This window comes from Lynx canadensis, chromosome B4, assembly GCF_007474595.2.
Source record: "Lynx canadensis isolate LIC74 chromosome B4, mLynCan4.pri.v2, whole genome shotgun sequence".
Lineage (NCBI taxonomy): Eukaryota > Metazoa > Chordata > Mammalia > Carnivora > Felidae > Lynx > Lynx canadensis.
Window position 1 is genome coordinate 46440833 of NC_044309.1, and position 27634 is coordinate 46468466.

General features: G+C 44.6%; 1 protein-coding gene across 1 annotated transcript; it reads right to left on the minus strand.

The window, feature by feature from the left end:
- Nucleotides 1-1677: 1677 nt before the first annotated feature.
- On the minus strand, nt 1678-26446 carry GPRC5D (G protein-coupled receptor class C group 5 member D). Its single transcript, XM_032593770.1, has 5 exons — nt 25460-26446; nt 19834-19901; nt 4470-4610; nt 3977-4073; nt 1678-1781 (listed from the first exon to the last, which is right to left on the minus strand). The coding sequence occupies exons 1-5, from the start codon at nt 26439-26441 to the stop codon at nt 1678-1680; spliced, it is 1392 nt and encodes a 463-aa protein (XP_032449661.1). The 5' UTR covers nt 26442-26446.
- Nucleotides 26447-27634: the final 1188 nt, after the last annotated feature.

The window sequence follows — 27634 nt, forward strand, 5'->3', positions numbered from 1 at the left end:
CAGATCCCTGTTTGACACAATCGGTTCATAATATCCCTTGGAAAATGCATAGTGACTAACAGTTATTATTTAGTTACCTCGAGAAGCAGCTCTGTGGGGTGGGGCAATAGGAAACACTCTTTGGTGAAGGAAAAAGAATAAATCCCCATATGCAGAAACGGAATGACATTTAGAAATTCGTAGCTGAGTTTGGGAGTTATCTCCTAAGAGCCTGATGCTCCGTTTTTCATCAGAAGGAAAAACCCTGTTGGGAAGAGGTGAGGTGAGGCTGGAGAATTAATGACACTCTGAATTAAGGATGTTTACATTCCACAAAGATTTGGTGGTTTCCCACATGGCTTTGTCCCATCACCAGCCTAGTTTTGTATTGAAAAGGGGGAATTACAAATAATGAGATGGATCCTTCTAGACCATTCTAATCTTTCTTAAGAGGTTAATCTTTTCTCAGTGAGGTTGTTGTCAGGTGAAGACAATATAATTTCACGTGTATTATCTACCACGGTGTAGGTACTCAAGAAATACATATTCCCTTCCCTCTTTTCTTTACTCCTCTGGTCGTTAGCCCATCAACCAAGCGAAGGGGGCTGAGTGAAAGGCAAAGCCACAGAATACCCTGGATCTGCTCTCTTGTTAGGGGCAAGGATCTTCCGGGCTTTTGTAATCCCATGACGGCAGTCCTCATGTCAGCCTCTTCAAAAACAGGAGAAAACATGGAAATGGTGCCCATTGCTGGCTTCTCTCCCAAGAAATACAGAGTTTGGACAAGTAGACCATCACCTCGCCGAATCCTTGTTTCTTGTCGGCAGGTAGATTTCCCGTTCGAACAGATCTTGTCAAACCCTGTCCGTGGCTGCTACCCTGTCTTCAGGTCTTACGTGTTCAGGCCATAATTAAACTCCTCTGTTAAAATAGGGACATCACAGGAACTGGAGGTTTGGGCACCTGACAATTACTACGATATTGGACAAGAGGGTTTCAAAGACTTCCTGTAGGTTTCCATCTTCACTGGGCTGAAATAGAAGGTGCAAATTTAGCCCAGCTTGGGCCTCGAGTGACGCCGGTTGATTGATGGCAGGGAACCAAAATGGCATCTCCTTTGAACTAAATGGGTGATAATGAAGTGAAACTCAGCAACCTTCCTCTCATCTTTCACTGTCAGAGTCTCCTCTCTGCCTCTGGCGTCACGCGGAGGCTCTTCTGCCGCTGCCATACCCCATGCTTCCACTTGATGGCGGTAAAACCTCAAGAGATCAGCCTCAGGGAGTGTCCGGCGCAGAGGCAGAACCAGCGACATTCAGTGGGCTTGAGGCAAATGCGTCCCATTTTAAAAGGCTTGTATGTATGAGCTGTTCGTGTCCTCCCTCCCACCATCATTAAAGGACCCACGTCCTCTGCCAGACGTTCATTGCCCGGTGTGTTAGTTTTGTGAAACTCTCCAAGGTATTCTAGCAGCCCATTTGCATGCAATCTGGCACCTTTACCGATAACGGTGTCAGATGCTGTTGTTATTAATGTCGACGAATATTTATGTGGTGAGAACATTGACTTTTTGTCAGGGAATGCGTGCCAAAACAAAGAGTACAGCCTGGCCCTGGAAAGGCAGCAGTAAAGCCCATCCCTCCCGGTCCCCTGCCCCCATGCATTCTGGGTTTCCTTCCTTCATTTCTAGCCTTGTCATTATTGCTGAGAGCCGAACTGTGCCCAGCTGATCTTTTCCTTCCTGGCCCACTTCCTTCTGTTGCTATCGGGGTTTGCAGGTTTGCTGCTGTTCCAGCCCCGATCTGAAGCATGGAAGTACTTTGGAATTGGAGGGTCAGAAAAATCTTTCTCAAGTGTGGACTGCTGAAACCTGGGGTCTGGGAAATCGGCCTCCGGGTTGTAGATTGTTGGCTTTGCACATGGGATGGTCCAGCCTGTGGTCGTCTTCTAGAATCTCTTCCATCCAGGGCAGACAATGCTTTGTCCCCCCACCCCCCCCCCCCCCCGCCCCAGCCGTGGCTTCAGGACGTTCCAGGTATACAGATGGGTCTGTGTGGCAGCGTATCAGTGCCTGACCCTCACTTCTGCCACTTCCAGATTGCTAGAACTCTCTGAACCCTTCAGAATGGAACACTCCAGTGCCTACAATGTTGGCGTTTGAGGTCACAGACCTTCTTCAGTTGGGCCCCCCGGCCTTCATTTTGCAGAGGAGAGAACTCAGGCCTAGTGGACTCAATACGACCGGGGCCAGATTTCGGGTTCTGTGTTTTGTCTACTGGCAACACTTGCGTGGCCAGTTTTAGACCCTTCCCCCACCCCCCCCCCACCCCCGCCCCAAAGTGGGTGTTTGAATAAAGAATCCAAGAAAACGGCCATGGTCACTCTGTATTTTAAGCTTCCTTCTCATTTTACTTTGCCTCCCGAATTGCCTTTTCTTCCCCTGACTTCCTGTCTAGTGTCTCCTCTCCCTTCTGCATGCAAGCCGTGGAGAGAAGGAGGGGGTGACGATGGGCATATTGTGGTTAACCCCAGGTCACTCCCCGACGAGCCCCAAGCCAAGGGAACATTTGCCTCTTGGGAAAGTAGAGTGTCAGAGGAGGACTTGTAAGACCAGGCAGGATTCTTCATTTTCCCTGCCAGCGTGATAATTCTTCCTCTTCCCTGACTCCCATACTGAGTCAAAACCCATCCCCAGCACCTTCCTGTTTTCCTGGTTGTATGGAGTTATCTGTCCCCTCAGGGGGCTTTGTCCCAGCCCTCTGGAGTCTTTTACTCCCGTGTAGTTCCTGAGGGCACATTTCTGAGGCAGCCCTTGAAAAACCTTTGAAAGTAACAGTTCTATAGTTGTGACCTGACCCACGTGTCTCAAGCACCAGATCCAAGCATGATGATCTCAAGAGAAAAGAAGGTGGGGGCATCTGAGTGGCTCAGTCGGTTAAGCATCCGACTTCAGCTCAGGTTCGTCGGTTCGAGTCCCGTGTCAGGCTCTGTGCTGACAGCTTAGAGCCTGGAACCTGCTTCAGACTCTGTGTCTCCCTCTCTCTCTCTGCCCTTCCCCTGCTCTCGCTCTGTCTCTCAAAAAATAAATAAACATTAAAAAAATTGGAAAAGAAAAGGTGAAATTTTGATGGAATTTGGTTACTGCATGTGTACCAGCTGCATCAGTTCATATTATTGTCTATCATTCCTGCGGGATTTCTATCAACTCAAAAAAAAACCTCTGACAAACCCATGTAGCTTTGCCCTGAGCTCTGCGGCGTGGTAGGAGGGGACTAGCACCGTATCCTGTGATTACGTAAAACTACTTTCTCTCTCTTTCCCTAAGAAGGAATAAATCCAGATCAACATTTTTTACCCATAAGAAATTGAAGCAAAAAGAGCGTATATTGATTTTGGCACCATATCTTTATGAACAAGATGGAAAAAGGCAGGGGTAATGGTAATAGAGTTAGGTGCAATCATAAGGCAAACATTCAAGAAGAGATCATTTAGAGATGGAGGTCTCTAGCGGTTTCCCGCAGGGCTTTGTCTTTCGATCTGTTTGGGTAACACTTTTATCAACCACCCGGTTAAAAACAAAGCATGGGTATGGGGCGCCTGGGTGGTGCAGTCCGTTAAGCGTCTGACTTCAGCCAGGTCACGATCTCTCGGTCTGTGAGTTCGAGCCCCGCGTCAGGCTCTGGGCTGATGGCTCAGAGCCTGGAACCTGTTTCCGATTCTGTGTCTCCCTCTCTCTCTGCCCCTCCCCCGTTCATGCTCTGTCTCTCTCTGTCCCCAAAAAAATAAATAAACGTTGAAAAAAAAAAAAAGCATGGGTTTATCAAATTTTGCACGCGACACATTAGGAAAAGACTGAATAAAAAAATGAGAATACAAATGTATTGCAAAAGACCGGAATGAAGATCCCAAACCAAGAATTTAGTTTAATGAATGTAGATGTATTCATACCTCCCAAATAAATTACATAAATATTGTTTGGAAAGACTTAGATACCTACTGGCGATGTGGTTCAGCAGGCAAAAAGCCAACGCGATCAAAGGCAGCACTGATAAAATTGTGAAGTCTGGATCAGGGCAGCTGCTGTTCTCGCTGAACTGGGGACATGTTACCCCACCCCAGATTATTAAATCCATTTCTGCGCGTCTCACTGTAATTGGGCAGCTTCTAACAGGGGAGCTGTTTCTAGAATTACATGATATACAGCACGGTTGATGGAAATGGAGCTATTTCACCTGGAGAGGGCAAGACTTCTGCAGGCTACGTTATCCTCGACACAGGTCACATTTATTGGGAGCTTACTCTGTTCCAGGTTCCATTTTAAGGGCTCTGTTTGTATAATATCATTTCATACTTATAAAAACCGTATGAGTTATTATGACCATTTATCTCCCTTTTGCTTCATACCTGCAGAAATGGAAGTCCTAAGGTGCATAACGACCAAGTGATAGGGCTGAGGGTCAAAGATCCTGGGCTGTCTCAGGATCTCTTACGCATAACCCCTCGCTGCCTCTGATAACGACAGCATAACAGGTGGCCGAATGGTTATAAATTTCAGGGATGCAGCTCCCAGAAAAGCTTCCTGCAAAGCGGTGGGTTAACTCCTGCTGGATGTATTCAAGCTCAATGACGCTCTGTTGAGGATGATACGGGGCGTCCCGTGTTGGGAGTAGGCTGGACTAGGAGGCTCAAGGAGTCTTGGAACTGTTGGAGTTTTGGAGTTTTACTTGGCATGTTGTTGTTCCTGGCACTGGATTCTAAGGACCGTGGAGGGGTATCGGTTTTACTGTGCAGTTTTCTTCTCCCACACCTGCAACCCCAAACACTCCCTCAGCCCTCAGGGGAAAAGGAAAATGCTCTTCATCGGACACACCCTCACCTGTTAGTAAGTGTGTTATTTTTGGTTGCCATAATCCATCCCCTGGCCGGTAGTTTTATTTTACAGAACAATTCCTCGCAGCTTTGCTTTGGAATGGAAGAGACCATGCGAATACTTTGCATCTGTATTTAATAACGCTGTATTGTGATACGATGATCAATCCTGTGGACTCCTCTGCAAAGAGACTTGAACTTAGTAGAAACTAGCGTGCACCCCCTGCCTCAGGAACATGCAGTCAATGCCTGAAATATAGCCCGATGGAGTTCTTTACACAAAAGCTATCATTTTTAAAAAAAATTTTTTTTTCAACGTTTATTTATTTTTGGGACAGAGAGAGACAGAGCATGAATGGGGGAGGGGCAGAGAGAGAGGGAGACACAGAATCGGAAACAGGCTCCAGGCTCCGAGCCATCAGCCCAGAGCCTGACGCGGGGCTCGAACTCACGGACCGCGAGATCGTGACCTGGCTGAAGTCGGACGCTTAACCGACTGCGCCACCCAGGCGCCCCTAGCTATCATTTTTTAAGTACAAAAAAAACAGGTCCATGTTGTTCTTTGAGGGCGATTAATTGCATAAGAAAGAAACTCATGGTTTGTATTCTCAGCAAAATCAAAAAGGTTTGTGGGTTGTGCTTGCATAGCCTGAGCTTAGTCATCTGAGTCATAAACCCGTGAACTCGTCGAACACTTTGGGAACCAGGGAGCGGGTCAGAGGGAGCATCTGAGTGTACTTAAGTAGCTGCCAGAGGGGGAGGCAGACAAAGCTGAACTGGGGAGGGAGTGTGGGAGTGAGGGAAGGGTGGGGAGAGAAGGCCCCTAGGTAGGAAGGAAGGGTTGGAAAATCAGGGACCTGGCAAAATAAGGAAGAAAAAGGTATCATGAGGTGAAATGAAAGTTAAGGCCTTGAGAACCAGAAATCCAGGAAAACATGAAGGGACAATTCCCAGAGTGTCCTGAGCGGTCCATGCAACTGGGCAACCGCGTCATAGAACGGCTTAGTAAGAGAGGTTATTTTTGTCTCTAAGTTCCCTAAGCCCTTGCATCATGAACGAGGGGGATGATGTGAGGAGAAGCAGCCTCCAAAAGGCGCGGACCCTGGCCTGCGAACAAGGTGGTTCTTTTTGTGGTTCTTTCATTTCATACTTATAAAAACCGTATGAGTTATTATGATTACTTATCTCCCTTTTGCTTCATACCTGCAGAAATGGGAGCCCTAAGGTGACATAGCGACCAAGTGATAGGGCTGAGGGTCAAAGCTGGGTGGGCTGCCTTGGGATCTCTTACACACAACCCCTTGCTGCCTCTCTGCTGTCTGCGGTAATGACAGCAGAACAGGTGGCCCAATGGTCCCATAGCCCTCTTCAAAGGCATTGGTTGGGCCTTCTGTTCCTTCCTTTTCCTGACACACCCGGTAGCCAAACGGGAACCTGAAAACTTTGCCCACCCAGGGAGCTGGTATGTATGTGTGTGTATGTGTGTGTACGTGTGTGTATGTGTGTGTGTGCACGTGTGTGTTACATGTTATTTAAAGAGGAAATAAGAGGATAGGAAAAAAGATTGTTCTTTTTCGTTAGAATAATTGAAAAAAATTTTATTTTAGAGAGAGAGTGCTCAAGTGGGGAAGAAGGGCAGATGGAGAAGAGAGAGAGAGAGAGAGAGAGAGAGAGAGAATCTGAAGTAGGCTTTATGCTCAGCAGAACCCAGCTCGGGGCTTGATCCCACGACCCTGGGATCATGACTTGAGACAAAATCAAGAGTTGGATGCTCAACTGACTGAGCCACCCAGGTGCCCCAAGAAAGATAGTTCTTTATCAATTCTGCATAAAGGATAAAAGGAGTTTTCTGGCTCTCCAAGTATCTTTTCCGGCAGTCTGTGAGAGTCTCGGAGATCCCTAGTATGGGTGCGGGGTGTCTGCACGTGTTCAGCTCACCTACACAACACATCTATGCGTGTGCAACTCACCTACACGTGTGCAACTCACCTACACAACATATCTATGCGTGTAGCCAGAGATCAGATGTAATTGTAAGGTACAGAGTCACTTCCACAGTGAGGTGAAACCATTGTCCTTAATCTTATTCACTCTATGTATGCAAATATATCATGCCAGTAAAAAAAATCATTCCATTCAAATCAGTAACAAAACAGAAGTTGATTGCAAAGTGGAGAAGTGATGCATGTCACCAGGTGTTGTGACCGAGGACTCATGACCCACCCCTGTGACCTGGCTTTCCACGACCTTTCTCATATGCCCTTAGGGTGGGTGATGTGACAATCAAAGAGCATTACCTCGCTATCTATGTCCTCCCACATCCCTGCTTTTCTCAACATCTTTTCTTCCAGAAAGGCATTCCAGTCTGAAAGGCTTTCCTATATATAGTGAAGAAATTTGAGGAGATAACTTATGTATCTAGACGAGGTTAATCCCAGGTAGGTTTTCACCAGGTTTAGGTTTGGCCTAAACCCTTAGGCAGGACCTCTCGTTCATATTCACCTATTAGGACACCTAGGAAGTGACACGAATATTTTAAGACACACGGGGGTAAGCGGATGCTGCTGCTCATTGCCAATACATGGCCAGTCTGGGGCTCTGGTCACCTCAAACCCTGCCCGGCTGCCCCTGGGTCTAGGGAACTGACATTTCTCCATCTTGTGATCCCTTCCAGGACTCCTTGCCTCTCTCCTGTCTGGTTTGCCAGTCCTTCTTGGGTCTGACCCTGCGAGTTAGAGTTCTCAATGGTGCCAATAATTCCCTTCAGAGATGAGTTTTTCTGTAAGTCCTTCCCTTGAGGGGCCCAGCTCTACGTGCCTCCCGCTCAGGTCTTGCCCCGACTCTTCCCAAATCTCCCCAAACTCTTCTTGACAGCGTTTACACCTCAGTCCAATGTGGCATCCTTTGTGAGGCCTCCTACCAGTTGAGTAATGCTGGTCTCCCACGGAGCTGGTCTTCAGAGGACCAGCCTGTTTGTGTCCGAGTACTCAAAATTTGAAGTTATATTTATTGGCTGGCTTACCTGCTTTTCTCCTACTCTTCTGTGTGCTTTAGGAAGACAGGAACTCGTTTTGTTTCCTTCTGTATTTCCCAGGGCCCAGCACAGTGTCTGCACGTATAGGAGCATTTGTTGCATGAACGAATACAGTTTTGGGGAGAAAGGTGTCTTTTTGCTTGTCACAGGCTAATTGGGATTATAACATCTCATTTAGAGAACACCACTGTCAAATTCCCTCTGGTCTGTTCTGGTGTCTCCATTTCTTCTGAAATAATTTTGATAGATTTCAGCTGATCAACCATGAGGTTCTTATTTTTTTTTATTTTTATTTTTTCATATAAGAACACTTAAATCCAAAGTGATAAAAGCTACTTACAAGCCTGAGGCTTGGAGGAAAGAAAGGAAATTCTTTAGTTTTTGGGCTGAGTGCATTTCATCACATCCAAGTTTTATTTCCCTGAGGCTTTTCTTTGTCGAGCTTGGGAAAGTGCTGTTTCCTACGAGAACCACACAAGAACCAACTTCAAATATAAACGAGAAAAGCATCCCCAAAGCAAAAATCAGAGAACCATTTTAGATTGATCCCCCCAAAGATCAATTGCAATCTTCTTCTTTTTTTTTTCAAGTGCATTACTTTTCTAAACTGACTCGAACCAAATAGATGAACAAGGACCTTCCAGCCTGTATAAACCAAACTGGAAATCGATGAGCATATGCCAGCAGGTAGGCTCAGAAAGGATTTATCTTCCTAAATTTAAGGCAGTAAGCTGCTTCTGGCAATGTTTTCTCTTAGGAGAACGGGGTGAGTGTGTCTGGGCTGAACATGACTCTGGACAAGGGGAGGAGGGGAGGTGCAGATTGGAAGCTAAATGTTTCCAGTGACAGGACTGACTCATAAAATCTTTCCATTGATTGTGCCATATCAAGCCAATCACTTCCTGCCTTCCTGGGCCAAGTTGGGAAAGCCTGGACACTCTTTGCTACAAACCAGAGCAAGGAGGGAGACCTCCCTTGTTAACAGAGCGGTGCTTGCTGAACTCACACTATCTTTTTTTTTTTTTTAAGTTTATTTATTTATTTTTGAGAGAGAACGGGGAGGGGGGGGCAGAGAGAGAGAGAGAGAGAGATAGAATCCCAAGCAGGCTTCACACTGTCAGCACAGAGCCTGATGTGGGGCTTGAACTCACCAATGGGGAGATCATGACCTGAGCATAAATCAAGAGTCCGATGCTCAGCCAACTGAGCCGTCCAGGCACCTCACACTACCTTCAGAGTCACACGGGAACTTGTGAAAAATGCAGTGTCCCAGGGCCGTCTCCTGGAGGTTCTGATTTAGTAGCTCCGGGTCTGACTAGGAGAATTTATATTTGGAACAACTGTCCCAGATGATTTGTCTGATTCTGCAGGTTTGAGGAAAGGCATTGGATAGGTAGCCACGTTCGTTCTTCTTTGGCAGATCCGCCAATTTTCCAGGCAAGCCCTGGTTGCTGCCTCCTCAACCTTTGAATTCCAAGCCAGAGGAAGACTCTCAGTATGTTCATTCAGCGTGTCATGTGGTTCTGTGGACAGGTCCTCTCTCTGGAAGGATCTTGGTAGTGATGTCCCAGTGGTTGAGGTGGGACTGGGATATCAGGAGACAATCCCTTTAGGGATGGAATGGCCTTTGCCAGCACTAGGACCCCACTTGGGGCCCCCTCCTTATGCTCCTGGTACAACCACACCTTCCCCCAGTTTCCATCTTCGCCTCTAAGCTCCTTCCCAAGTCTCTCCCTGTCTCTATTAGAACTCCACGGCCTCCAGTGCATCTGCGCATTTCCATTTCAAACTCCGCTCATGCAAGACTACTCATCTCTCCTCTCCACCCCCACATGTGTTCTTCCTGGGTTACCTCTTCTACAAAACAGAATCATTATCCACCTAGTTACCCCGGCCAGGATCCCGACTTCTCCCCCTTCCTCATTCTTTGCATCTAATCCCACATATCTGTTTAAGGCAGTGGTTTGCAACCCTGGCTGCAAAACATAATCATGTGGAAAGATTTTTTAAAACATACCCATGCCTGGGCTCCACTCCCAGAAATTCTGATTTAATTGGTCTGTGGTGAGGTCAGGCCCTGGAGAGCTTTTTTTTTTTTTTTTTTTTTTTAATGTTTATTTATTTATCCTGAGAGACAGAGAGTGAAGCGGGAAAGGGACAGAGAGAAAGAGAGAGAAAGAGAGAGAAGAAGAAGGGGGAGGAGGGGGGGCAGAGAATCCCAAGCAGGCTCCATGCAGCCAGTGTAGAGCCCAATGCAGGGCTCGAACTCACAAACTGTGAAATCATGACCTGAACCAAAATCAAGAGTCAGATGCTCAAATGGTTGAGCCACGGGGGTGTCCCAAGCCATGGAGAGCTTTTAAAACTTCCCAGGTGATTCTAATGTGTAACCAGGGTTCTCTCTCCCCGAGTTACACACTTCCTTCCACAGGAGGCAAATCTGATCAGCTGGGGGTGGGGGAGGCAGGGGGAGAAGGGTAAGGCACTTACCTTGGGCACAAAATTCAAGGGAGCACCAAGACCCGCGGTAATCAAGGTAAATAATATGTTTGAAAATCAAAATGAAGGCAAAAAAGACCACGATAAACAACACATCAACATTTTATAAAAACAGCCTGTTGCGGTTTGTTTGTTTTACAACCCTGCGTTATTTCGCAACAGGAGCAATTGTTTCCAATCGGGCCGTGGTTCCCAGGCTTGTGTGGCTGTCCTGTCCCTCCCGTGGGTTTATGAGGGTTGACAAGAGGCGTGTGAACAGATTAGGCAATGGACTTAGATTTTTTTCATTGGAGATTTTCTATTTGGTTCAAAGTATGGGAGGTATTTTGGTAAGTATAAACAGGAACGCTCATTTTGCCTTTTGCCTGAGTTTCCAACGCGGCTCAATACAGCATGGGCTTCTCCCTTTGGAGCTCCTCCTTCCAAGGGCTACATTCCTGCCTTTGGGATAGAAGCTCTGTATGAGTTGACCAAGCCCAGCTCTCCAGCCCCATGTCCGGTTGCTGCCCCTGTTGTGCATTTGTGCTCTAGCGATAACGAATGCCTCGCGGTTCTCTGGATGTGTCTTCATTTTCCTCGCAGCTACACCTTTACACGGGTATTTTTTTATGCCCTGCAAATCTGGGTCATTGCAGTCAGCTGAGTAGTTTGTTGTTGATTTTTGTACCGCACAGAGACACCTGGCTGAGATGGTGAGCAGGGTTGGAATTTAGCCTCGTTCCGCTTACCAAGCCCTGTGTCCTGGCATGAGGCTGCCTCCCTGGGGTTGGGGGTGGGGAGGCACCTTTTCTAATTCATCCACCCATAGGGGGCACATTTTTCTGGTTTGCACAAAGACTCCTTGTTGGTGGCTGCTCTGAGTATCATTCCCTGTATCACCTGCCCCATGAATTCCTGCCTACCATTTAAGACAGAGCTCGAGCTTTTGACCTCCACTGTGAAGTCTTCCTTGCCCTCAGTCTCTCAGAGTGACTCTGTGTTCTAAGTCACCACCTCATCCTCTGCGTGCTTTTATGATGGCAGCTTTCTCAGTGAATTGTAATTATGGGAACAACCATGGAGCCACCTGGCTGGCAGATTCGTCTGGCATATATCAGTCAAGAACAGGGTGGTTCTTCTTTAATCTAAGGATGTCTTTGAAGAGCACTAGAACAATCAGTGGTAAAGTAAAGCATCCAGACAAGTAACTCCTTTCCCTTCAGGACACCAGACAACTGGTTCATGGCTAAGTTAGTCGGAATGTGCCGGGCCAGCTAAGGCAACAAGTCCGACTCTGGGTGAGTTAATACCAAAGTCTTATTTCTTGCTTAGACTACATCTTCATCATGGAATCCAGATGGATGGAGCTTGCCACCGTGGAAGAAAAAGAATCAAACTCCCGATGGCCCTGCGCCAGCAATTAATTGCCTCTGCCTGGCTTTGACTTTGCAAATGACATTATCTCTGCTCCAACTTATTGGCCAGAATTAGTGCCATGGTTCCACCCAACCTCACAAGGGCAATCCCGCCATATGCCTGGAAGGCAGGAGAGTTTGAAAAACGTTTGGCAAACAGCACTTACGACTACCGGAGTTGACATTTTCCATAGAGTTGACGGAGTTTCCTTATTTCCTAAATGCTCCTAGCATTTGTTTTGGTGTTTAGAAAAATGGGTTATCAACATCAGAACATGGTGATAACAACTGTAGCTAAAAACCAAAAGCACAGTCTTTTTTGGAAATCTTTCAGTGACATCTTTGCTCATAAATAAGGATTCTCATGGGGTTTGTGTCTGTTGCAGTTTACAGATGTAGTTCAGATTATACTGTAAAAAACAGCAGAGTGGTGGGGCGCCTGGGTGGCGCAGTCAGTTAAGCGTCCGACTTTAGCCAGGTCACGATCTCGCGGTCCGTGAGTTTGAGCCCCGCTCAGGCTCTGGGCTGATGGCTCGGAGCCTGGAGCCTGTTTCCGATTCTGTGTCTCCCTCTCTCTCTGCCCCTCCCCCGTTCATGCTCTGTCTCTGTCCCAAAAATAAATAAAAACGTTGAAAAAAAATTTTTTTTAAATAAAAAAAACCAAACAAACAGCAGAGTGGTAGTGGCCCAAATGCACTTTTAGAAGAGATTCTTATTATCTTAGAAAGATTTATATACATATATATGTATATATATGTGTATATATATGTATGTATATATGTATATATGTATATATATACATATGTATATATGTATATATATGATACATATTATATAAATATATAAAAATTAAATGTATATAACTATCACATGAATATATAAAAATTAAATATATAAACATATAAATAAATGTATATATACATACATAATTGAAATAAATTGCCTCATCCATCCAATTGATCAAACGAGATAGCGGATGTGAAAACCGTTTGTAAAGTGCTAAAACGTGAAGGGCTGTTTAAAAACAAATTATTATTAGCCTAAAGGACCAGTCATCCCAAAGATCCATCTATTCTAAGATCTTATCCTGCTATAGGCATCTCCTTGTTTCTTTTCCATGGATTTTCATTTGCTTTTAAAACAGGCCCCTAATAATAACAGATCTAGCAAACATTTTAAAAAATGTGAATCAGCTGTAAGTTCAAATCAAAACTCAAAAAGCTCAGTTTTTCAGACTGACAGAAAGTTTCCAGACAGAAATTGCCCTGGGAGTAATGCCATTTGGAGTTGACATTAAGGAATTTAAAAATGAATTGCAGATGAAGTCTACACAGAGTTCTTCTACATACCAATAAAGTCCAGGTGGGAGCTACGACAAAACGTTCCCTTCGTAGAATATATTTTTAAAAGTTCAGCCCTGTTAGTATGTTCAGGTGGGCTCTGTTTTTGGAAGATGTGCACATCCATAGACTCTTAAAAACAGAATAACTAAGCAGTGAATTTCACATTTAAAAATAATTTTATTGGGGTGCCTGGGTGGCTCAGTCGGTTAAGCGTCCGACCTCAGCTCAGGTCACAATCTCACAGTCCGTGAGTTCGAGCCCCGCGTCGGGCTCTGGGCTGATGGCTCAGAGCTTGGAGCCTGCTTCCGATTCTGTGTCTCCCTCTCTCACTGCCCCTCCCCCGTTCATGCTCTGTCTCTGTCTCAAAAATAAATAAACGTTAAAAAAAAATTTAAAAATAATTTTATTTATTTTTTATTTTTTGTTTTAACTCTTTATTTATTTACTTTGAGAGAGAGAGGGAGAGCACGCACCTGAGCACATGGTTGGGGGGGAGGGCCAGAGAGAGAGGGAAAGAAAGAATCCCAAGCAGGCTCCACACTGTCAATGCAGAGCCTGACGCAAGGCTCCATCTCATGAACCACGAGATCACGACGTGAGCCGAAATCAAGAGTCAGACGCTTAACTGACTGAGACACCCAGGCGCCCCTAAAAGGAATTTTAAAATCGTGCTCCCTTGGTACATTTATATCACATAAAAGAACATGTTGGTGAGTTAAAAATGTCAGTTTCGTCAAGTAAAATATATATGCAGTACTATAATTTATTTTCTTTCCCTGTGTTTTACACCTTTTTTATGGATAGCTTCCTCTGTATCTGCTTTACTGCGTGTACTCCATTATCCTATAGTAATTGGGCAATAACAGATATGACTGAAATCCCTACCAGTTTAGTTTATCTTGAGCCCTGTGATGACACATAGTTATCTCAAGAGCTTGTGACTATAATCATGTGAAAGTCCTGTCGAAATGAAAAATTATGTCTGACCTCAAATGAAAGGACTTGTGTAAAATAAAGTGCGAACACATCTCATACCAAATGCCAATCTTGTACATGTGAATGTTTTTCTCCGAGAACATATAAAAGTCAATAAAATCCACTTACTTTTCATATTAAAGAAAACAGTCTGCCTAGAGGATTCATCCTGTTGGAGATCTGGTGCAACGTTTCCAAACCCGGATTTGATTTATCTACTGATTAAATGTGGCTTGAGTTCTAATAGTTCCACTCTCTTTAGAAAAATCCAGAAAGATATCCAATGGCATTTCCGAAGCGTACTTGGTAGTTCTTTGAGTGACGGATGAGATCAATATTGGAAATTCCTCATTCAACTCACCTCTCCGATCTGACAGCTGGACTATCACAGTAACCCAATCACACTGATTTTCTTGAGACTTTCTTGAAAGCTGTTCCAGGAAAAGCATTCTAATAACGTTGTCAGCAGTGGATGCATCCTCATGCTTCCTGAGTCCTCCACTTTGAAGCCCTTTGAATAAATAAATTCTGATACGTGTTAAAATGCAAACTTAATTTTAATTCATCTGTCTGTGAAAGGCAGCCAGTATGATCTCTCACAGAAGACCGGGAGCTTAAAACTGGCTTGAGCCATCAAGACACTTTCAACGACTCCAAGGAGATGTCTGGGATGTCAAGCATGTCTCCTTAGAAGTCGAGGTCTTCACGATTGCCCCCGTTGAATGTTAATTGAGAAGCGCCTTCTTCTCGCGAAAAATACACAGGCTTTTGTACCCAAGGAAGCACACATATGTTTTCTAGTTTATTGCTCATCAATTGTGTGCTTATAAAGGAGATGAGTAGGCTTAATCTGAGGAAGATGCTACAGAAATATCTTCTTTACCATCTGAGCTTGAGGCAAAAAGAGAACTTCATCCTGCCACAACTTAAGGGCTTGGTATGTGACACCCCTGGGTCCTTATATTATCAGAGAAAGCTTCTGGGAAAAGGTAGACTTGGAACTGATTGTGGGAGGAGAAAAAGAGGATAACAAGGCATGAATCTGGCCAATCTGAAGGAGAAAGAATCCTGGAAAAAGGGGTCATCTGTTTAAAAGAAGAGAGAAGAAGGGCACCTGGGTGGCTCAGTCAGTTGAGCATCAGACTCTTGATTTCGGCTCAGGTCATGATCACAGGGTCATGGGATTGAGTGCCGCAGGGGGTTCCGTGCTCTCTCTCCCTCTGCCCCTCTCCCCCACTTGTGCCATCTCTCTCTAAAAAATAAATACAAATAAAAAAACAATAAAAGGAGAAGAAGGAATAATGGTAGAGAGCGTGAGAGAATTTAGCCTGACGAGACCACAGCTTGAAATAAGGCATGCTAACTGGAAGCCTTTAAGCTTACGGGGAGAGCATGAAATTTAATGTGGAGGGAAACAAATCTTTGATGATCTTTAGGTCAGGAAAAATCATCAAAATGAAGGATATATTAACTCTACTTGGCAGGTATTTTATTAGCATCATGCTCTAACTGAGCTAACCAGCCACATTATACCAGGGAGATATTTTATAACAAAGTTTTTCACCAATACCCTTTCTTCTGGAAAAATAAAGTCAGCAGAGGATTATCTAAAATACCTAAGAGAATAAGCACCTTTTAAATGATACAACCTGGTACATATAAGTAAATGAGTTTAAATCTTCACATAATACCTGTTGAATTGACTAATTGAGTACAATATGGTAATCATAAATAGTTTTATCATTTTTTTTTTAAGTGGTTCCTCATGGATCTTGACTTAGAAGGCTTTTGGGGTTTTTAGCTTTATGTGAATTGCTGCATTAACTTCAAAGAAATGAAATTGTACTTTCATTAAAATATTCTTTAACTTCATAAACTCATACTTTTCTGGATTAATCTCTCCTGTGTTGGCCACTCATGGTGCATGCTATGCCTTGCTGCCTGGAGGCGAATTTCCTGCCCATAGCTTCTTGCTGAGGGAGCAGACATATGTGACCAAGTCTGTCCCACATGACAAAGGCAGGCACAGCTGAATGGACCAAGGATGGGTACGAGACCCATGGGCTGGCAGTCCAGAAGCTGACTGTAAATTAAGAGGAGGGCCACTTCTAAAGAGCTTCCTGTCAGAAGCAATGATGGTTAGTTGGACCACTCAGACTTCCTTTCAGGAGTCTGAATATGATACTTGGGGAGAGAACCAGTCAGCCCATAGTGGGTGGATACATGAAAACACCTCAAAAGGAGACAGTGAGGAAATTATCAAAATGGCTGAGGGGCATTTCAGGGCTGGGGTGGGGACAACAATCTCCTACCAGTGCCTGACAGTATTCCATCTCCACGAAGCTGGCTGAGTGGCTATATCTGCTCTCAGAGAGTTTTGTCTCCCTGCTGCCATACGTAACCTCACAATCCAACGCCATTCCTGAAACAGCCTGAATGAGGCACTTGCCACCGTAGAACCCCCACCCCCCAAATCTAACTAACATGTAGTCCAAAATTTGGTACAAAGATGTTCAATTTTACTTTTACTAATTTTAAGAAAGACATTTGGGGAAACAATATTAGCCACCACATACGGTTTGAATGGGCTTATTATTAAAATGGGTTGGCCAACTCAACAGAAACATCTGCCAAACCAACCAAACAACAAAACAAGACAGAATTATGTTGAAGATGCCACTGTCATCATTTTGAGGATAAAAACTAGGAGGATCAGTGATGATGATTTTCTTCCAGAGCAGATGTAAGGTTGTGGCTTGTTTATCCCTCGAGTTGGGTTCTTTACGTGGTTTGTTAAATAGCATCTCATCAATAGGTCTGAGTCTTCACGTTTAAACATTTTCCCTCAATTTTTTATTACCGATAAAAGCAGAGGGCGACACTCTTTGGTCATTTACCTACATACTTGTTTGTTCTGAGAACATTGCTCAGGGCACAGATTTCAAAAAGGACCAGCTATCTGAGGGCAGCAGAAAAATATATGACATGTTGGAACATTGTGTAGAGGGTGAGCAAGCCCTTGAACCGTAGCTGGGGAACCTGGATTCTAGTCAATTCTGCCGCTGGCAAGCCATGTTATTCTGGCCAAGTCCCTTTCCTTGTCTGTAAAAGGAGGGCGCTGTGATCCTGAAATTCTCTGCGTTGTGTTATCTCCCCTACAAAAACCATAAACTCCGCCAAAGCAACATTGTCTGCCTTATCTGCTTAGGGCTCAATCCAAGAACAGTTCCTGTTCTTGCAGGTGCTTGGGAAATACTTGGTGATCTTGAGCAGTTCACGCTGTATGTTGCTTACTAAAAAGGCTCTTTTTCATGTATGGAGTCTTAGCTATCCTTCAAATTGCTTTCACATAGGAGGCCCTCAACACTCACTGGTCTGAGATATCACATTTGGTTCTCAGGGGGTCCGTGCTTACTTGTTAATACAGAAATACAGGCATGGAGAAGCCGTACAGAATGGGAAGAGGGGTGGCCTGTGAGTCGAAAGACCTGGCCCACCACTAACTACTGTGTGACTTTGGGCAAGTCTTTCTTTTTCTCTAAGGTTCTGTTTTCTGGTGGCACACCTCTGGTCCTGTTATACCTGTTATGTACAACAAATGGGTGTTAAGAATAGAAGAATCCACCAGGAAGGATGTGGAGCTGTAGGAGGAATGTAGTCAAAGTAATTAATGCGGAGGCATCAGTCCATTAGAAACATCAAGACAGGCAGACTCTGTTTTTTATATGCACCACCTAAAATCCTTTATAAGCATCAACTAGGGTGGTTCTTCCTTTGCTCTTAGTGGTTCATCAAAGCAGGTCACTGACCTCAGCCACATCTGCCACCATACTCGCTGTCATGGGGTGCTAAAACCATGGGAGAAAGCTGCCAGTTTGCTGACAGCTTGCAAGCCCATGAAATGTCTGTGTTATTTAGTATGCCCAATTGTGGGGATCCTGAGGATTTTGCTATAATTTTTGTTGCAAATTCTGGGTTACTCATTTAGGGTCCCTTTATAAAACATGACTAGAGGATCAATCTAGTAGTAAGTTGCTACTGACCTCTCTCTCTCTCTCTCTCTCTCTCTCTCTGAGAGAGAGAATCCTAAGCAGGCCCCTGGCTGTCAGTGCAGAGCCTGATGCAAGGGTTCATCTCACGAACATGAGATCGTGACCTGAGCTGAAATCAAGAGTCAGACGCTTAACCAACTGAGCCACCCAGGCATCCCTGGATCTCTATATTTTGTCACATTAATATGGCCCTATTTTTTTCAGACCAAGGTCTTCTGGCCCCATTAGTAAGAGGTGCCAATTTGTTTTTGCATTCCTAAGGAAGGGAATCTTTCAAATGCACGAAGGAAGAAAGAGACACATAATCAAGGTAGGGTGGCCAGCAAGATTGTAATTTTGCTTGAGAGTGTGGTCTTCTGATGATGGGTCCCAGATGGATGGAAAGGGCTAGGAAGCAGGGGAGGAAGGATGAGCCCATACTCTGTTGATAGTGTGACTCAGGACTACCCAGCAACCCATCAGGGCTCCATTGGGATGATCTTCTGAGTTTTCACTGCACATGTTTCCTATGGACTTTGTATTTCTGCATCTTCCTGGGAGCTTGGTTTAGGCAGTGGGATGAAACACTCTTGTACGGGATCAACAGTCTGGAAAAGAAGAAATGTCATTGTCAACTTTCTGAGCCAACACAAGGGATGATACTCTCCAGAGCTACGTTTGAAATACCATTTCAGCTTCATTCAGTCCTTTGTTGATAAAGAAAAAAAATATTGAGGCTACCCACATCAGAACTTTGTTTTACCATCTTCCTTCTTAGCCAGTAACAAGAATCTTTTTGCAAGATTCTTGAAGAGCTGGTCACTGGACATCGAAGTCATCCAAGAAATTCTTGGAGAAGGTATAATAAAGATCTTCTCATCATGTAAATGCCCTCCAGAGGGTTAATGACGGCAAACGATCTATCTGTATCCTGGGCTGTGTGCCATTCCAGGAAAAGGCAAAGTCTCAGATAACAGACCAGAAGGATTAGGATTAGTTAGAGTTGCCATGTACGGTCCATCAAACAAACAATCTGAGCATGACTTTCACCCTCAGATTTCAGTTACGGGGATCAAAATACAAGAACCGTGTCCCAGTGTGGTATTTTTGGCTGCCTGCATCTGTGTGCCTTCAAGCCATGGTGACACAAATGCAAGTTGCCTCCCCTTCTACTCAGTAGCGCTCCCTCTGCTTTTGTCTGAAAGAATTAAAATCGGTTACACCCATCTGGTGATGGTGGTGACGGACCTAACCCAGTTCTTGGGGGCAGCCTGAGCTGCGGGAGCTAGACGGTGACTCAGAGAGGCAGCCAGCGGGGCTCAGGGGATCATCTAGACAACTGATAGATACTAAAAGCAGATGTGACCTCATTCATATTCACAAGTCCCTGTTGTCCCCAAGGCAAAAAGCAGCGAGCTTGCTCCTCTTCACCCTCACACGAACCCTTCAAGCTGCCTTTTCTTTCCAGCGACATTCACCTATATTGGAGTACATCGTTAATGGAGGGGCCATGGGGATTTGGAGGGGCTCGGGCAGAGACAAAGGCATTGTATCTGGATGACTCAAGCTGCACAGACTTGGAGGGACGAGCCTGCCCTGCCTGTCCTCTCTCAGGTCAGTAAAGACATTGGAAATGAAGCCTGACAGCTCTCCTGTGGAAGGTGGGCTTGCTATATCCCTCCTTGGTGATTGTAGATGAGCACATTTACCTGCAGCTGAATGGGGGTACCATATGAAGTTAATGCTACATCCTCCTCAGCTCCATCACTGTCTCGGGCTGAAAGCCAAAGGAGGGAAGGGCTGGGTTAGTGTCAGAGATTCACGTGGAAACAGCACATGAGGACTATGAGGAGACTCAAGGGCTTGCCAAGAGGTTCTTGGCCTTTTAGAAAGGAATTCTCAGTCGAGACTGATTCTTTTTCTTTTTCCCCTGAATCTATGATTTTAAAAAAGAGTGCTTGAAAGCTTATGAGGAAGGTTGGCTATGGATGGCGTACGTGTGTTCAGGACATAGAATAATCCCATGCGTGGTTATGTGTTTAATGTCAGTCCCCTCAACAAGACTTTTGAGCTGTGTCTGTCTGTCTCCGAGGTCAGGCCCTTGCGCGATATGTATCTGTTGTTTGATGGTCACAGACATGGCCATGCCCCAGTGTTCACACTTAGGGGCTCTCTCGCTAGCTGTGTGACCTGGGGCCAAGTTTCTTAACCTTTGGTTGCCTTTGTTTCCTGATGCGAATAAAAGGGAGATCATGATGATCATAATAGCAAACGTCCTTCGTAGGATTGTCTTGAGGATTAAGTCACTCAATATGTGTACGACCCTTGGAATAGGGCATGATCATCGAAAACACCATATTGCTGCACTCTGCATATTATTACCCACGGTGGTGCTGGTGGTGTGGTCATACGTGATGCTCTGACATTGTCTTCCCACTGTCATTTTTTTCTAGAGGGTCGGACCCTGTGAAATATGAAATGCTATTCTTTCCTTCATGGCAGAACGAACTGAATTCTCGGTTTAACTGTGTTCCTTGAGGTATAACGAGACTCCTTCACACTCAGCTCCTTAGGGACCGACATTCACCCAACATTCTCATCAGACTAGACTAGACACCAGAGAAGCTTCATTCTCCAGAATTCTCCAGGACTGGCTGCTGTTCATGGATTTACCAAAGGAAAACACCAAAGTGTTTTCCTCTTTCTGTTCATCCTGCAGCCACTTCATGCTGTGAAATCTGAGTTGAGTAAGGAAGACCTTATGTTTATACAGGGAGGAGGCAGAGACATCATAGCCATCATTTAGGCAAGGAGCCTGAGCTTCTAGACGTTGAGGAGCTTGGTTTGGTCTCAAAGTTGGCAGGAAGCAGAGCTGAGCCTCAAGCCAGGGCATCCAGATTCTGCGTTCTTTCTGCTGCCCCATGCTGCACAATTATGTCACGCTCTCTGGATCTTTAGGAATGTCACACCTGTGCCTTATCCGTCCTCAGACCAGACAAATCCTGCCCAGACTCACTGTCTTCTTCCCTACTTTATACCACGACTCTGTAACCTGTAGCTCTTGAAGGTGATAAAACAGCAGTTCTGAGAGTTGTTCCTGAGAAAGAGCAAACAGAAACTACACCACTTGGGACCACTGAAATTGGGTTTCTCCTAGGAAGGGGGGTGCCTTGAAGAAAAACATGCTGAGAATTGTCAAAAAGGGCCGTGCAGGGGCGTCTGGGTGGCTCAGTCGGTTGAGCGTCCGACTTCAGCCCGGGTCACGATCTCACAGTCTGTGAGTTTGAGCCCCGCGTCGGGCTCTGTGCTGACGGCTCAGAGCCTGGAGCCTGCCTCAGATTCTGTGTCTCCCTCTCTCTCTGCCCCTTCCCCGCTCATGCTCTGTCTCTCTCTGTCTCAAAAATAAATAAAAACATTAAAAAAAAATTAAAAAAAAAAAAGGGCCGTCCAGCAAAAGCTCGTATTTACTATAAGGCAAACAGCCCAATGAATGGGCTTACGTTTGCGGGAACATTCTCTTGGTTCACATCATTTTACAGTCATTGAACCACTTTTACACTGCATAGACTCATTGTTTTTATCTTAAAGTCTTCAAAAAGAATAATGCTAGGTTTGTACACCTTCAAACAATGAACAGAAAAAAATGCCCACAATAATGTGATATTTTAAAATATACATGGGTCTTGGAGTGCCTGGGTGGCTCAGCTGGTTAGGCGTCTGACTCTTGATTTTGGCTCAGGTCATAATTTCACAGTTTGGTTTGTGAGATGGAGTCCTGAGTCAGGCTCTGCGCTGACAGTGTGGAGCCTGCTTGGGATTCTCTCTCTCCCTCTCTCTGCCTCTCCCCTGCTCATGCTCGTGTGCATGTGTGCGCCCTCTCTCTCTCTCAAAGTAAATAAATGTTTAAAAAAAAAAAAATATATATATATATATATATATATATATACATGGGCCTTGCTTATAGCAAACTTGATATAACAATACCTTAAGTAAACTAGGGCAGATGAAGTAAGCAATAATTAGAACAGGAGCTTTCCCTTCACAAAAAAATTTTGATGGCTGATATTCTATATTTAAGATCTCCACAAATTATATTGCATTTAAAATTCTCAGTTAAAGGGGGGCACCTGGGTGGCTCAGTTGGTTAAGTGTCTGACTTCGGCTCAGGTCATGATCTCGTGGTTTGTGAGTTCAAGCTCCGCATCGAGCTCTGTGCTGACAGCTCGGCCTGGAGCCTGCTTGGGATTTTGTGTCTCCCCCTCTCTCTGCCCCTCCCATGCTCATGCTCTGTCTCCCTCTGTCTCTCAATAATGAATAAACGTTAAAAAAAAAAATCTCAGTTAAAAGGACAACTGGTTTAAAAAATATAATCAATATACAGCTTTCTAGGAATGCATTTATAATAGAGGGCAAAGAATATTTATAACCATTTGTTTGGTGTCCTGTGGTAACATGCTTGAGTGCATTTTTATTCTCCACCCGGATGTTTTTAGATCTCGGAATTAAGTTCATAAGCCACTTCAGAGAGATAAAGCCTAATCTTCTTTTGAAAGAATCCCAGGGAAATAGAGTCCTTAATCCCCTTTGCTGATCTATTTCAGTGTCTACTAACTCTTATTTTCACAGTTAATCTAAATCCTTTGTGCTTTGGTTTGAGTTCACTTCTACAGATTGTCTTTAGTTGGAGACAGAAAACAGGACAACAGCCTCTTGGAGAGAGGTCTTCGTACTTGTGAAATTCCCTGCTAATCTCCTCTTGTCTTTCTCTTCTTTCAGATGAATAATTCTCATCTCACAACCCTGTGGTCAATCAAATAATTATGTAACTGGAGTCACAGCTACAGGCAGTATTAATCAGAAGAGTCTCATGACAAACGCATGCCTCATGGGCTCACACAAAATGTCATGTTTTGGTATACAGAATTTAGAGAGAGAACTGGCATGGTCTGTGAGGAAGGCACCTTAAGAACTACTGTCTATCCCATTGTCTTAACCTTTCCACATGGGTCTGATGTTATAACCCTTTAATTGTCTTTGTGGTTTTCCCTCAGCCTCCCCAAGTCCCCCACACTTCTCATTGGTGGATCCCAGAACTAGAATGGGTATTCTTGTTGGCGACTGGCTGACTGACGCCCAGCACAACAGCCTGATTGTTCTTGCTGACCACATGTCTATTTATATAGCACTGTGTTTCTTGAGCAAAGGAAAACAAAGGCAGTGGTAAGCTGCTTGCCTATTGCTAGCTCGTGACCTATATAATACGTAGGTAGTAGGGTTTCTCAAGTTCTTGTTATCGTACTCTTCTAGTCTGGCTCTTATCTATTTTGTGTCTACTGGTATGTTTTCCTGAGCTTGGTGGAATCCTCTATTTTGTACTGAGTTTTAATTATTCTTCTAAGTTTTGATATTTGTAATTTTTTCCAGGTGACCTAGATTCTGATTCTGTTGTCCCAGTTTAAGTTTCTGGTTATTCTGACCAATGTGGAGAGCAATCTGTATGTCCTTTACTACACTACTGATTTATTATTATTATTTTTAACAAAACATCAAACTGGGGGCACCTGAGTGGCTCAGTTGGTTGAGTGTCTGATTCTTGATTTCGACTCATGTCATGATCCCGGGGTCATGGGATCAAGCCCTGTGTTGGGCTCTGAGCTGAGCATGGAGCCTGCTTAAGACTCTCTCTCTCTCTCTCTCTCTCTCTCTCTCTCTCTCCCTCTTTCCCTTTCTCTTCTCCCTCTCCCACTCATGCTCACTCTCTGTCTACAATAAAAACAAACAAAACAACAAACTGCTTTGACAGTGACTGTCACTGGCAGGCATTTCCTGCTCAGAAATGGATTTTCTAACCATGCTCGAGTAACAAAGATAGTACCAAGCCCTTGGTCTTTCACCAAACTCTCCTTAGAACACTTAAAACACTTGTGTTTTGGGGTATGGACTCTTGATCATTACAACTTCCAGTATGTTTGGGGTATTATACAATTCTAAGAACCCCTCTCTGTCTATCTCGCGGCTTTTGTTTCTTGGAAATATACAACGACAATAAAACAACACAAGAAATTTTATCTAATCTTCTGGTGAGAACTACAAGACATAGTTTCAGGGATTGACTCTGCAATTCTGCCATAAACCTTAGTGATCTGATGACGCACCATCAACAAGCAAGGAAAAACTGTTAAAGGAAGGATGTATAGCATCAATTTCCGACTCTCGGTCAACTGAACTGAAAAGAATGAATGGCTGCATCTCTCTGAACAGGATTTAATTTGAATGTGTAATTAGCCATAGATGACAGCTCAAAAAAGTGTATGCACTTAAAGGGAAGGCTTCTATTAATTTTTTTGAGCCTGGTGAACATTATGTGTGATATACAACATTTAAAATAACATCATTTTGCACATTAGAAATAAATTGTGAGGAATCAGATGCCTATTAAGACACAAAAATTGATGTAAAACTATGATATTGGGTTATGAATAATAGGCCAGATGTTTCAGAAGGGAATGAATGGGGTTTGACATATTTCTAGACAACCAAAATTAGCCACTATCTCCCAGGTTGTTAGGGTCCAAGCATTTTTGTTGTCATGGTTAATCTATTTTATTCATTAACCAAGTATAAACAGGTGGCTTGGTCTTACATAAAGATAAAAACAAAATCTGACCAGAAATTTTTTGAAAATGTCACATAAGCAAGTTGCTTTATTTCTGTTAATGATTACATATCTGAGCCTTTATTAGAATTCTGATTCGATGGCTCTCCCGGTCACTTTTTGCAAACTTTGAAGGCTTTCAAGCAGTGAATGGTTTGAAAAGTAGAGATTTAGAAGTTATTGGGCTTTGTGACATTAATGAAGTGATGAGTCCTATGAATCAGTTTATTATGATGTTTGGGCAAATTAGCTTCAAGACTTAAATTTTAAAAAATGTCAATCACATGTTACCTGGATTGACTTTTGCATCTGATGGCCCAAACATCTGGACTTAGCATCGTATGCCATGCAACTGCATGGTCCAAGCCTAATTTGGTGCTAGTTAACTCACTTTATAGTGGGTGCCTGTCTTTACCCAGCGTGAGCACTCAGTCACACCCTCTTTATTTAGGGCCTTTGATTCGTTTCTGTCTTGGCCTCTCCCCCATAAATCTCTGTATTTTGGAAGAACTGATTTTTCGTAAAAGTCTAACCTTGATTCCGGGTATCTTTACCTCCTTTTTGGAAATAGGAAGTCACCCATCTAAATTGTTCCCTCTTGGTTCATCCTATTTCTCAATTTCTCTCCTGTTTTTCCCACAGGAAAGCCTCCCTACTCCCTGAGTCCCCTGGGAAAGTACCTCGTGAGAGTTCCTGGTTCTCCACTCTGAAGCTGCATTGGTAGGCTGGGGCTGGGCAGGCATTGCCTGGTAAAGGGCAAGTCTGCTTGCTCGATCTGTAGAGAATGCAGAGCTCGGGTATGATGTACAGCAGCAGGAAGACCCATGCATTGGTGACCAGGGCAATACAGATGACAGGGTCATCCCACTGGGGCTGCCGCTGGAACTGTGGGTTGCCTCTCAGGAGCATGGAGATCCACACTACCCAGATAATGATGGAGATGAGCACAGTGACGAAGATGAGCCTTCCATGTTGCTTCCAGTTCTCACATGGGCCACAGAAAGTGGCTTTGGAGACGAAGAATGTGAGGGCCATCAGGAAGAGGACATAGACCAGGAGCACAACAAAGTCCACGTTGAGCTGACAGGGTGTCATATGCATGAACATCATACCCCTGGTCATCATGAGAGTCACATACTCAGTGGCAATGATTATCTGCAGCAAGCTGACACCAATAGCAATGCACAGAATTGTTGTCCAAGAGAAGGAGACTCTGCCCCGGACCAGCTTCACCAGGTTGGAGGCATGAGCCAAGAGGCATGAGAAACAGAGAGCAAAGAGAACCCCAAAGAGAAAGTAGCGTACAGGGGCAGTTTGCTGATTGAACTGAGTGATGAAGGCAAACGTGAGGCTAAAGAGTCCCAACACACCCAGGAGGAAGAGGAACTGAGTGGGAAGGACATTCCACTGGCTGCAGTCTTGAACCCTTCGCATGAGGAAGAGAAACGCCAAGAGTAGGATAATCGTAACTACTATGCCAATTATTGCCAGGGACTCTAGAACAGTGCTCCATGGCCCCTCATTGTCACAGAGGAAATAATAGTCCTCAGTGGACCTGACGCAGTCCTCATACATGGTGACTTGTAGGTGGACCTCACGAGAATGGACTTCTGTTTCCCTGCGGAAGAAAGATGAGACAAATTTCTGACTACATCCGCCCATAAGAGCGCCCGTCGGGTAGTCCTGTTTGGGCACTATAAGGTCTCTCATTCCCAAAAGAAGACACCTGGACATACTGGATAAAACGTCCCCAAACTATCAAACCCTGAAATCTCGCCTGGCTCCATTCTGCTGGGAAAAGCAGAACAATGTCTACTTCCCGATGCTTCATCCATTTTCAAGTCAGTTACCACCAAGCCTTTTTGAAACCCGAGGCAGGATCATTTTCACAAAATAGGGTATGGGACAAAGGTTGCATGGTTGATGAGATTCCAGTTAGGTCGGACTCCAGAACGAGCGCTGTCAACGTTAATGGATCATCGGATCATTCGAGACACTGATGCACTGCTTGAGGGAGACAGGCAGATCATTCTTCCTAGTAATTCTAATGGCCCTTCCTTCTTTTAACGTAAGTCAATCCAACAGAACATGTTATTGCTAAATACCTACTATTTGTTCATCAAAGACTTATGCAAAATGGTCCCTGCTTCAACTACCTTTTGGGACCATTGAGCACCAACATCTATGTCGTCACTGAGGCTGCCCAGGAAAAAAAAATTCCACACATTCTTTAGGAAAAAAGTACTTGGCAATTGGATACTTCTAGCTCTATTCCCCTTCAGTTATTCCCAAGCCAGATGGCTGGAGCAATCCTGGTTTATAGCTAAGGACATGGCCCCTTCATTCCCACTTACCTTCTCTGTGTCCACGCTGGAAGCTGAGATGATAGTGGCTGCGAGGTTGTAACTGCCAATGAGTAAGAAGGAGACAATCGCAGCTTCTTTAATCTCTCCCCAAATGGGCGGAAGGCCCTCACTCAGGTTCCTGCAGTGCCTATAAAAAGAACCGGAAGGACACACCTATTCCAGTTTCACGGCAACTTTTCTCCAGAGCTTTCTTTGGTGAGAACAATTATTTTCTTTTTTTTTTTTTTAAATTTTTTTAACGTTTATTTGTTTTTGAGACAGAGAGACACAGAGCATGAACGGGGGAGGGTCAGAGAGAGGGAGACACAGAATCTGAAACAGGCTCCAGGCTCTGAGAGCCCGACTCGGGGCTCGAACTCATGACCTGAGCCAAAGTCGACCGCTCAACCGACTGAGCCACCCAGGCGCCCCGAGAACAATTATTTTCTATGCTATTGCTAACTTGAGGCACCTTGGCCTTAGAGGGTCCTGAAGGTGACTTTAGGAAAA

Excerpts from the sequence above, each read along its gene's own strand:
- GPRC5D (XM_032593770.1), bottom strand. The coding sequence starts at position 26,441 with ATGGGCGGATGTAGTCAGAAATTTGTCTCATCTTTCTTCCGCAGGGAA. Across the intron at positions 4,611-19,833 it reads GTACCCCCATTCAGCTGCAG|AGCGTCATTGAGCTTGAATA; the intron begins GTAAATGTGCTC and ends CATCCTCAACAG. Across the intron at positions 4,074-4,469 it reads GAGGCAGCGAGGGGTTATGC|TTCAGCGAGAACAGCAGCTG; the intron begins GTAAGAGATCCT and ends ACATGTCCCCAG.